Source organism: Trachinotus anak, unplaced genomic scaffold (genome assembly GCF_046630095.1).
Source record: "Trachinotus anak isolate AG129_WGS33_773 ecotype Australia unplaced genomic scaffold, CSIRO_AGI_Tana_v1 ptg000021l, whole genome shotgun sequence".
NCBI lineage: Eukaryota > Metazoa > Chordata > Actinopteri > Carangiformes > Carangidae > Trachinotus > Trachinotus anak.
The window spans coordinates 4,879,692-4,892,744 of record NW_027273872.1 but is presented as its reverse complement, the minus strand read 5'-3'; the positions used below and the strand labels follow the sequence as shown (position 1 = coordinate 4,892,744).

The window sequence follows — 13,053 nt, the reverse complement described above, 5'->3', positions numbered from 1 at the left end:
TACGTACGTTGTGCTTACAACAGGTACAAGCCAGAATTCAATGAAAGGACAGTGCCTGCCTGGTCAACTTGTTAGGAAACACTGCTCAATTTACTGGAGGTATCACAGAAGAGAAGCACACAAATAACGCTGTGTTAATTTTGGCCAGAGGTTGCATCAACCTCACAAGCAGAGACAAATGAAAGAGGAAACGCAACCCTTCATCTGCCTACACAAATATGAGCCCCCATAAAACCTGCCTTCCCACCTTACATGTAATTTCAGGTCCCCGTTCTTCCTGCCTCCCAAAATACTAGTCACAGTGTTTTCTGTTTTTTTTTCCATTTGTGGCTGAAATGTGTATCTTTGATTGTTGCTCCCGAGGCAACATCCCAGATAACTATGACATGAGTGTCGCTGCTACACATTCTTCAATTCCTGTGGGAGCAGTGTTTAGTTCCGCCTGAGACGGAGAAAGGCCAGGAATTCAACTTTCTCTGGTGAAATACAAAAAAGGGCAGTTTGGCCGCAGTCAAATGAGCTTAAGGTAAACACATTAAGCGGAAGGGCTGTGGCAGGAATTGACAAGAGGGCAAGGGGTAGAGACAGTGTTGAGATGGGGAGACATTTTCCACACATTGGCAAATTTCTGGACGTTTGCACCTTTGCGCTTAAGAAAACAATCTGCCAGACCCCAGACCCCAACCCTGTTTGGTTTTGACTCTGGGGGTGAAACCTACTCATTTCCGCATGCAAGGCCCCCTGTATGTTTGTGTACTGTGTATGCACAGTTGTGTTTGAGTGTGACTGTGTGTTTTATACATAATCTTATCTCAGTTTCACTCACAGAAAATGCCACCCATGTATTAACAAAACATGGGATTTGTGGTAACCGCCTTAAAGAAATGAAAATCTCCTTCCAGACAGAAGCAAAGTGTTGAAGCCCACAAATATTCATGTGGTTATGCCACAGATGTCAGCCTTTTCATATAGCCACAGCTCGAAACTGAAGGCTTCAGTCTTGATTCTAGAAACATTTTTGTTTTCCCCAATGGGAGGCGTGCTCTACCACCTTGCTGGTGACCCTGAGCATCTGTCCCGGCCAAGAGCTGAGGGGAATACTCCCCAGAGAGCCATGTTGGGTAACTCAGAGTTGTAACCGCCTATTAAAACAGGAAACTGACAAACCCTTGTAAACCAAACTCATTAGTCATGTCCCGAGACACCAGCTCTGGGCTGTAACATTTTAATTGGTATCCCTCAAAATGTATTTCTGCATCCTGTATTATCCCTTATTTATTTGATTGTGTTTTCTTCTTTCTTCTTTTGTGTTTTATCTGTTTAAAGTGTGTGTGCATGTTTGGGCCACACACAGATAAGTTGTTAAGATAAAAAAAGTTATTGAAACTACATTTTGATGCAGTAACTGAGTATTGATTTAGTTTATTTAAAATATTTTCTGCTTTTCAAAACTAATAAATTTGCTCTTCAAAACATGGTGTTTCATCTTTTGTTTTTTTTTTTTTACTTCTTCTTCTTTTTTTACTGTAGGACATTCCTGCAAGCTGCTGACCAAGAACATGGGAATGCTTGTGATCAATGAGGACACTCTTGATGTGAGTATTTAGTTTTTTACTTTTTAAAGGATCTGACTTCCTTACATAAAGAACTAATGAACGAACCAAGGCACATAAAGCTCACCATTGTTTCACAAATATATTTACTAAGACTGTCATTTCCTCTAATCCACTCATAAATCTAATCTAAATCTCATAATTTCATTTCTCCTTTAAAATACCAGAAATAGAAACCTAAATGTGTGTGCAGCTTCTTCAAAAGCTAAGCTAACTAGAGTCAGAATCAGAAAGCTTTTATTGTCATTGAAGGCAAAATTTAAGTGCAACTCCACTCAGTGGTACAAGTTCTTTGTTTATGCTAATGTCAGGGCAGATTTTAATTAGACTACAGAACTGATTAACACAATACTGGCAGCCATTACATACAGTTCTAGATGTGTACATAGAAATTTCTGTCCACCTTAAACTGTGAAAAAAGGTGAAACGCTTACTAAGAAATATTTGCAGATGTTACAGATGTTAAGGTTAAAAATATGACGTGAGGACATCCATGTCCATAATCCCCTCATCTCCACACCCAGCCCCTGTCTTGAAACTCCACGGGGAGCCTTCCACACACACAGCCACCACACATCCCAAATCTGCCTTCAACATTTTTAAGACACCCAGCAGAGAAGTCTGTTGATCCCCCGGCAGGAGAGCCTTGTCTGTTGTTTCTGAGATTGAAAAGGGCAAGTCCCTGCACTTCCATCAGGAGAAAGCTAAGCAGAGGAGCCGCAGATGGAGCAGAAACTTGACTGAGTTTAGTTTGTCGGGCAAGGGGAGGGGGATAGTGAAAAGAAGTGGATAAAGGAGGGGAAAGCAACAGGGGGGTGTTTTGGGGTGATGACGGACGGCCTTCATTCTGTCAGCCAGTCGTTAAGCGTGATAAATAGAGTAGAGGTTGAAATTTAGGGTCGGTGTATTCGTAAAGCGCACAGACCGGCACTTTGAAATGTCAGCTCCTATTCTCCTGTGGTTGAGCAGATGCTTACATAAGGCAGTTTGTTAAAACTCTCCACCAAGACGAAGGAGGCACAGTCAACAGAGGACCAGGCAGCAGAACTGGTAATTCTGAGCGCTGTCGTGCTGTGAAAGAGAGTAATTGGAGCATGGCGTCCCTCTTTGCTGTGTTTAGAAATGGTTATCAAAGGGAGGACAGAGTTTTAGACATCCTCTGCACTAAATCTTACTTAAACTGAAATTCCCAAAGTGAAACTTGGTCTCCAAGGTAGGATTAGGTCATTTTGAAAAGCTTTGTCTTCTACTCAGTGTGTTTAATCATTTAGAGAACTAACAGAACGTATTGAGCATTAGTATATTAATCATTACAAAGTACAGTTGCAGATAAATTGAGCTCATTACTTTTTAACAAAAAAAGGTTATTTGTCTTTTTTGGGTTATTAATGAAATCAGGATCAAAAAATAATAATACAATATCCAGGGGAAGATCAGATTGGAAAAATATCATTTGTAGCACAAACACACAGCTTAGCTGTTCACACTTAGGTGTGTTTTTCAGTGAGATGCAGGGCAGCGAAGTAAAGGCAAAGTACATGTCCACACACTTGAAACTAAGGTGGAGCATCCCCTTGTTGTGTGCCTCCAAGTCTTCAACAGATGATGACACTACACCCATACAACTGTCCAGATTCCACATCATGAGTGTCATGTCCTGTTGCCTATATCACTCAAAACCTATATCAACAATGGAGCTCAGTCTTTATGGGAAGCTCTTGTGGATTTCTGAATGGAGGCCACATACCCATTCCAAAACTAAACACTAGCTAGTCACATAGGCTAAACTGGTCATTATAGTCATAACAAAGAGGTTTTAGGAGGCGACATATAGCATTAGTGCTAAAATTCCTCAGTGGAAATTAGGGGGGAAATGGCCGCTCTACTTGAGGAAATGATAAACTTAGCTTATCACAGTATGTAATTAATAGGTTGTGCCCCAAACAGAGTGAATTCTTTCTCATACATGTGGTATATCAGCTTATACAAAGCACACACGGAGACGCACTCACACTGAGATGTCATCTGAAATCACAATGTTAACTGAGATGGAGAGACTTTCGTTTTCGGCTTGTGGTTGAATATAGAGCTCACAACCTGTATCTACTCTGACTTGCACTCTCTCTCTCACACACACACACACACACACACACACACACACACACATACACATCCATACCCGCCTGTCCTCTGCTCACCATCTCATGCTGTTTTACACACCCCATCGGGGATGGCTAAGTCCTCACAGCTGCTTTCTGCTTGTATCCTCTTGCTCAGTTTCTCTCCTCTGTTAATCCATCATCTCTTTCTGTGCGTGTCTCTCACTCTCCTTCTCTCGCTTTGTGAAACGTAAAGCCCCTTTCTCCAAATATTTCCTTTAAGCTGGGGTTTCAAAATTTTGTTATGCCAAGCGAACGTTGCGTGGTTCCCCTGGTACAGTCTGACTGCTGTGACATATTTGACCTCAACACCAGGCCATACCCCTCCCTCCCCGAGTCCTGTTAATGACCACCATTTTTAATGATTACAGCTGTTTGAGCATCTGCTTGGCACATTATGTTTGATACCGTGCATTGTATCTGCTCATTTAAGTCTGTCTTTCTCCCCTCTATAGTCCTATAACCCCTTTACACCCTCTTTCTCCTCTATTATATTCCTTTAAATAGTTTAAGGTTGGGAAGCCATCTTTTACAACCTTGTACCACACTATCAAACACACAGTCAGCTTGGATAAACTATTCATGAACAGTCTTAACCATTTGTACCTGTGCATTTGCTGAATACTACCACACCACCATTAGAGATATTATTGCAAGAAGTGCCTCTCTTATATTTTTGTACCTTTGAGGCCAGGTGACTTTCTGAAATATTTTTTACTTTTTTAATGAAAACATACATGTGGTACATCTACTGGTCCCTCAGAAAATGGTTCCATAGAGATTTTTTTAAATCTCCTAATGGCTTCACCATCTGTGGGGAAGATGACTGAATGATGAATACAATGATGATCTCACCTCTCCATCCATCCTGTCCATATGACTGTATACCAGAACACCATATCCTCATATTTGTAGATTTTCATCATCAATCATCGTCATAGCTGTATATACTGAATGAGCAAACATGATCCATTTGCAGAGCTTGTCTATGTTATCACCTCGTGGCCAAGGTCTGACTGTAATAAGCATGAGAAACATAATAAATATATAAAATATCAAGAGCAGCTGGTCTGCAGCATTTGGGGATTAGCAGTCAGACTGAACAGATCTGTCGCAACTATTTAAAACAAATGTTATTTGGAGACAAGATGAACATTGAGGAGCTAAAACACTTAGTTACTGAGTAGAGATTAATAGACTTGAGTATTATGAGGTAATATCCCCTTTATATCAATGTATTTGTGGAGTACTTTGTGTTGCACAAAATGTAGTGACACAAGCAATGAAGCAAGTTTATGTTACATTTGCACAAATGTTTTATTCTTAGACTTGAACTTCTAAACACTGAAACTTCTTTGGGCTAAGACAAAAGTTGTAAAATGCCAGAAAAAAACTGATGTAACATTTGCAATTATTTTGTAATGAACCATTGAAATATTGCTAATGAAGCACAGAATATATTTTCATGGTTTTTTAATGGAATTTAGGTGCACGTAATTAATTTGCTGAGAAAATAGATGGCATGATTTTAATAATTGTATAATATTTGTATTTATTCTTTTTTATTCATTAACAAATTGACAAATGCCTTTAAAGTAAAATTATTACAAGCTGACTTATACGTGAATTAATAATAATTAACCCTCTACACTTGATTCTTGAAAACCAATGCACTGGGGCTAAGTCAGTAAACAGTAGTGCATATTGCCTCTGGCACATACAACACCAGAGACTTGAAACTATAATGACTAATTACATTAATAAAACTAAAATTCATTAAATGTTTTCCATCACACAGGGAACAAGGGAACTACTCAGCCACCACTGTGGAATGCTGGGAGATGCCCTCTACAAGGAAAACGACTTTGCTCTCATTATTGACGGGAAGACTCTCAAATACGCCCTTACATTCGGAGTGCGACAGTACTTCCTGGACCTCGCCCTCTCCTGTAAAGCTGTCATATGCTGCAGGTAAGATTTACCCCCAAACAATAAAATAAACGTCAGACAATTATTCCACTTTCCAACATGAAAGAATGAAAACACTGTTCTTGTTGCAAAGACTTAACTTTTGGTCTTTTGATATGTTTGGAAAACATACAATACTTGCATACAGTGCTATATACAGACACACTCACACACACTGAAGCCATTCCCAAATATATAATTAATGCAGTAGATCATTAAAAGAACCCATGTAGGTATAAAGAGATGGATCATTTCTGAGAACAGAGTTACTTTGTGATAATTTTTTTTCCCCAGACAATATACACATGGACCCTCAAACTTTGACAACTTGACAAAACTGATCATGTCAAATGTTCAAATATTATAAGTGAGCGAGACATTCAAGTAGGGTTGCAACTAATGACCGATCAATTCATTGTTTTACCCATGAAATCTCAGCAAATTGTAAATAATTGTCCATCACACAACCCCAGAACTGAAGCTGATGTCATCAGTTTGCTTGTTTTGTTAGAGCAATAGCCTGAAACCCATTTTACAGTGATGTAAAACAGAATAGCAGCAAATCCTCACAATTTAGAAGCTAGAAGTGACTAATGTTCAGCATGTTTGCTTAAAAAAATGACTGCAATTAAATTAAAAGCTCTATGGTTGAACTATAAAGTATAATGTCTTTGCCACAAAGGTCAGCAAGGATTTTTATGACAAAAGTTTAAAAAGTGCTATAGTTATGAAATTAAATAGAAACTTTCAACATTATGAAGGTACACTGTTGACTTGCCCAGGCCACATAAGTAACAGGAAGTACTTAAATACTCAAGCAACCGTGACGGGGTCTGGGGCCAGAAGTCAGCACCATATTTTCAGAATAACAGCAAAGCTTCAGGTACCACACTATGACTCAGTGCATTACATCAATTTTTTATTTATTTTTTCCCCCACCTCTACCTGCCTTTGCGTTGTGCACACTCAGTGGGCACTAAGAGACACCACAAGATGAATGAGGCCTCTTAAACCACAGAGAAGATAAACATTAACAGTTTCACAGCTAAAGACAGACATGCAGTTTACAACATCATCTCTGGAGACTGTTTTTGCTGTGCACTACCCCCATTTTAGTGGACGAAGAGTAAGCTCCTGTGTGGGAGGCTTCAGGCTTTACAGAGGCTATAGAGTCAAGTTTGAAGTCCTGTAAAAGAAAAGTTATTAAGATGCGTCACAGCCATCAACCTAACATTGGCTCTGCTTAATGGACCCAATAAGAGAGGTCTTAGAGGGTCTCTAAGAGGAGGGAGAAACAGCAGTAGACACAGGAAAGTCATCTCCCAGAATATGACAAGTAGTCTTTGTGGTGGTATTTCCTAGTTCATCCAGTTCAGTCCTTGTCACTGTCAACTCTACACAAAATGCGTGTGCGCATAAACATTCATCCCCTTTAATAGGACACTCCTAAATCATCACAAGTGCAGCCCATCGGGTTCAGGACTCACATAAATGGAAACCACCTGTGCCTAAAGGGTTTTTGTAGTACTGATTGTAGTAAAAATGTATAAACCTCGGCTGAGTCAGTATCATGGGTAAGGACAAAGGAACACTCCACACAACTCTGCAAAGGGTGATTGACAAGCACAAGTTAAAGGTATAATATGCAGCATTTGTTAGTTGCTGTTTGTATAAACACAATTCGAAGTTGGCCCCTTCCTCCCAGCTCAATGAGAGAGAGAGAGAGAGAGAGCAGTGGTATTTGAGCGTGCTAGAGAGTGAATGAAGAGAGGGAGTGACGTTAGGGTGAACAAAGCATTGAAGGGAAATAAAACACTGATTGTTTCACAGCGGTTACATTCTAAAGTAAAAATAAACACACCCAAACTTCCACACAACCCTGCAGGAGGGTGCTGCACTGCCAGATCATCCATGACAGAATGAGAGCAGCGATACAAACTTGTCACTATGTATTCATAGAGTCCTGTTCTCACACCACCCTAATGGATGGGAGCTACACAACCACTGCCCGAAGGTTGCAGCCCACAAGCATCCCAAACAGAGCAAGATAAGGAGAAAATCAGAAAATACAGGCAGAGGACAGGGTCTCTGCAGATACATATGTCACCAGATACTTCTAATGCTTCATAAGTGAAGATTGAGAGGGATTCATTTTATATGAGTTTATACATTGTTTTTAAGGAGAACCCTATATATTATACTTGTTGTAGGACTGTAAATTTAAAAGCTTTCCAGGGGTGGTCGATGCTTTCTGTAGGCACTGAAGACAAAAATGTTCTTCCTCCTGTACACATGATGTCACCAGCTGCCTCACCTGACAGTGAGGAGTTTGATCATGAAGGCAAAACACAAGCAGAGGTCCACCCTGTCACCCAGAGCTCACCTGCCTTCACACCTAGGGTGTTCACACAGATTGGCACAACTGCCACTTACTATTTTAAGTACTGATCTCAAGACTCTTTTAGAATGAATATTATTTTATTAACACCTCAGTTATAGTGTCAATAATGGGAAAGTAGGAAATAAAATTTCCAAATTATATCAATGTGTATATATAATCTCACATCCACACCTTTGCTCTGTGTGCTGTATGACTCATTGTACCAATTTTACCAAGACAGATTTCTCCTCATTAATTGCACTTGCTGGTCAACACATACCTATCAATAGTTTCATTAGATTCTCACTGTGTACCATCTCCTGTGCTACTGCTCCCTTTTTAGAGTATCTCCTCTTCAGAAGTCAGAGGTGGTGGAGATGGTCAAGAAACAGGTAAAGGTGATCACGCTGGCCATTGGTGACGGTGCTAACGACGTGGGCATGATCCAGACGGCTCATGTCGGAGTGGGAATCTCAGGCAACGAGGGTCTGCAGGCAGCGAACTCCTCTGACTACTCTATTGCCCAGGTGAGCTACAAGTGGGAAAACATAAATAATCAGATTTTAACTTGATCAGAATATGTTTGCTTTGAAGCTGCAGATGCATCCTGCAATAAACTGATAGCCTTCTACTAAAAGTCAGATTCCACCAACTGTCTCAAGTGTAATATGTGTTAGTGATAGCTTGGCACATTGTACTGAGCAACAAAAGATCTTATGTCTGCCAGGGCATTAGCTTATACGGTAACGAAGTAACACCTGTAGAACAGGCATCTGCTGACACCCAACTCCCAACGTAACTATACAGAAACAGATCCCGGCAAAATGCTACTTAAATACATACTAATGTCCTAGTAACCAGTTTGTCTGAAACTCTGTATTGTCATGTGATACCGAAAAGCAACAAAAAAATCTGTAGTTCGTGTATCATGGTTCTGTTTCTACACAGCATGCCACTTAGTGCATCATGTTTCTTTTACAGCCACAGGGTCTGAGAGTATGGGAAACCAGTAGCTGACTACAACACAGTGCACTCTCTGTACTGCAGTATGCAATTAACATTCAAGAGACTTGGGTTTGTCTTAAGTGCCCCCTTCAATCCGCATGGCATGTAGAACATGTATGTCTTTCAGAGACAGGTGGCCTCTTTTAATCAATTTAGTTTGCGTCCCAGCATCAAATTAAATTACATCTCCAGACTTCCAGTGGTGTTTTCCGTATATTGGCGTAACGGTACATTAACTGTAATTTGCAGACTGCAAACTGAAATCAATCCTCAGAAGTTGTGTAACTTATTTTCTGTTCCTGTACATGATTTATATTAATGCTGTGGAGAACCAGATGGGCTCCTTGCTGTTGTAGATGATTAGGGAGCCAGTTTCTAAGATTTTGCTCTGGAAAGCTCAGAATTATCTGTTAAAGCAAGAGAACATTGAAGAGGCTTTGGGCCGAGTCACCTCTGCTGGCCGTCTGTCATCAGCTCAGATCAGTGTTAACTGATGTTTGAGCCGACCATTTGAAGGGTCAGACTAACTGGGGGCCGCCACTGTGAAGGAATATTGTACTGCCACTGAAAGACAGACCTTCAAGTAAACAATATTATATTTCACTCAAAATTGTACGTTTAGTTTTACTCCTCTTATCTCCTGCTTCAGTTTCAGAGACAAGAGGATGTGGTGTAGATTGTGTCCTTTGTTTTAGTTATTTCCTGACAACTAAGATGAAGCACATGCCACAGAGATCTGCTGCAATGTAATCACACTTACCATCCAGAAATTGCAGTAAAATTTTGAAGTTCACCACAGACAGTAAATGGCGGTGTAATTATAAAGGCATTAAACTATTATTCTCAAGTACTCCCATTTGAACTCCTCCATTCTCAGGAACTCAAAGCTTGGTCTTACAATCTTTGACTAGAAATTTGTGGAATGTGTTAGTGAGAGCTCTGGCCACAATGCCTCATCAGTCCTTTAACCCCCTACTGACTTTAATCTTGAAGTTCCTGTAACTGCCTTAGTGTTCCAGCACTGATCTCTGATTACGAGGAGCCATTAGACAGTGTACTGTACACAGACTTTGACTATTCATTCATCTTGTCCTTTTACTTCCCTCCCACACAGTTCAAATACTTGAAGAATCTACTGCTCGTCCACGGAGCCTGGAATTACAACCGCGTAGCCAAGTGTATCCTGTACTGCTTCTACAAGAATATTGTCCTCTACATCATTGAGGTAACTCTCGCACAGTAGTTTTCAAGATTGAGCATCATGTAATGAATCAGATCTGAATGCAGAGCTTTGAGATTTTTTCACATGACATGATTATAAAAAGGTAAGATTGCTTGTTAGAGTTTCCATGTTTGTATTTCTCTTGACTGGTCCCTCACATTACCTGCCAGTTTGTCCAGCTCCTGGGTGAATGGTTTGAGTTTTGACAAGCCTGGACAGAAAATGCACAAACAAACACAGACACTCAGTCAGTAATGAAGGGAAAACTATACCTGTCTAACTGGAAGTCTGCCTTTGGGAAATCCTCGCCAGTTATTGAATCCTAAGAATATTAATTCACACAATTCATCTGAATGATCCATCATTCATATGTGAAAACTGGGAACCTACATTAATCTACATTAATATAATTTTGTCAAGTTTGGGTTAAATGGAGAGGAAATTTTAACTGATTTGCTTGGTATGGAAAATGAATATCGGGTAATGAATACTGTTCCTATCTACCATCAAGCCCCACTCTCCCTGTATATCAGTGGTCTGTTGGTGTGCGGTGGGTTCGAAGGCATTTGACAGATACCAGACCCATTACTGATTGCAGGTTCAGAGCTATAACCAAGAAAGACCAGACAGGTTAAGTGCTTCCTATCAGCAGCAGCTTTATCATTGGGAGTGCTCAGATGTTTTGATCTACTGGCCGGGGACTTGTTTGACAGAGGTTAGAAACTTTGGCATTGCATCCTCTGAAAATCCGCACATCAGAGTGTTGAATCACATTTTGTCCCTTGCTACATATTAGAAAGTTTAATGGACGTACGGTGCTTTTCTGTGTGTAATAAACCTACCTTGAAGATGTGGAGCCATATGATCATAAGAACCAGTCATGCTCTTAATTGCAAGTTAATGCCTGTCCATTACTCCCATTATTGCCCAGTGTGGAAAAAATGTCTTTGGTTATACTTACTAGCATAAAATAAAAACAAACTAAGAAGTAAGGACAGACATGATGAACCTATAGTAACACAAAAGAACAAATATTTAGGGATTTGAGCACTGTCTTCACTTGTGTTGCCTGAGGGGGTCCAATACCCACAGAGAGAAAATGATTTACACTCTTCCTTTATCTTTCCTCTGTGAAAAGGGGACAATTTGGAGAGCACTCCCTGGCCATGCTGGAGTGGCAGGAAAGAATTGGCCACATGTTTTTAAAATATCATCACCACATAACCTGTCATGGAAATATGAGCACTTTAAAATTGTCTTTTGTTCATCCTCTTTCTGTGACACTTAACCTCTGATCCCCCTTTTCATCCTCATTCTACTTTATATGCCATGAAAAATCAGTAGACTACCTTTTACATTCCAGCATGTCTGCTTCTGGCTTCTTGTGACCTCAAGTGAAAGAGGGTCAGTTGGTCTCTTTCCAGGCTATAACTGCAGTTGTAGGCACCGCAACTGTTTGATCATGCTGCCCTTTTCCAGATAAGGTAAAACACTAGTTACATATTCAAGTTCAAAATGAAATTCAATTTGCAGCAAATTAAATTTTCTGTGGGCAAAAACATTACATATGACATTTTATCTGTGCCTAAATGTTACATTTCTTTCATTTTCCAATCCAGAAGAGGTGGCACAACTTCTAATGCACTGTATATATGACACACAGTCAAAACTATGCAAACCTCTGCCTTTTATTCTCATTTTTACTCTGACCTGACCTGTATGCTACAATCACATCAAAACCTGCTCAAAATTCCTCTCAACATTGTTTATCCGCTCCTTCTGTGTCCAACTGCAATATACCTTTGAAATACACCAGGTCCCTTTTCAAAGCAGGTCTTTTCGTACAAGTGGAACATAACATCTATAGTTCTGTCTGCAGGGCGAGCTTCTTTATAGCACACCTTTTGTTACTCCCTGAAAACATAACCCCCCCCCCCCCACGCTACGCTCCTTCGGGGGATTCAAGGGATTCAATAGGACATTTCTTCACTGTTTGGCTGCCTCGAAATTTCAAATGTTCCCTGTTTTGCAAGAGCCTGACATCTAACACAGCAGCAACCCCAGGGTGTGGGTAAAAGCTGCATTTGTTGCACTAATGGGTTTACTTTTGTGCTCATGTGTTTTTCCCGTCGACTCCCAGGGTACCTTGCTCAGGAGGTTGACGGGAATTTTAACTTTTTGTTCACAGCACCATTGTCCTGTACAGTGTGTGTCACAATTTGAATTCCACGACTGGGACACTGTGTTTAAGCCTCTTTTCATCTCCCTCTCTTTCCACTGGGTCTTTGGTTCATTTTAAGAGACACGGAGTAGGAGGGTAAAGAGTTCTGCAGCTATTATGAAGACATGAATGTGAGCACAACTCCGCCTGGAACAGTTGTGTGATAATTCAGGATTTCCTGTGACTCAATAAGGGTCACTTTTGATTCACAGACACTAAGGTTGTCGCTCGAGTCGATGAAAGACTGGCAGCTGGAGATGCTTGTCTCTTGTGTTTCTTGTGGTTTTCCAAATGCTGTTTACAATGGTTGCCGTTCTTACAGCCAATCAGAACAGTTACGTGTGATCATGCATTCTGTGTGATTGGAAAAAAGTTATAATCATCATTTTTTAACAGTGTGTTCTTAGCAAACTTTCAGTAGAATCCATAATTTCGACTTTGTTGCAAATTAGGCTGTTAACAAAAGAAGAGGAGTGAAAAGGATT

At 40.3% G+C, this 13,053-nt stretch overlaps 1 protein-coding gene across 10 annotated transcripts in view; it reads left to right on the top strand.

Moving 5' to 3' along the window:
• Positions 1-13,053, top strand: part of atp8a1 (ATPase phospholipid transporting 8A1) — a 103,353-nt gene that overhangs the window by 62,794 nt on the left and 27,506 nt on the right. For all 10 annotated transcript variants that reach the window (XM_071458322.1, XM_071458319.1, XM_071458321.1 and 7 more), the window contains 4 exons: positions 1,531-1,595; positions 5,571-5,743; positions 8,464-8,647; positions 10,240-10,350. In XM_071458322.1, coding sequence (XP_071314423.1) covers positions 1,531-1,595; positions 5,571-5,743; positions 8,464-8,647; positions 10,240-10,350 — 533 coding nt within the window. The remainder of the gene's footprint in view (positions 1-1,530; positions 1,596-5,570; positions 5,744-8,463; positions 8,648-10,239; positions 10,351-13,053) is intronic.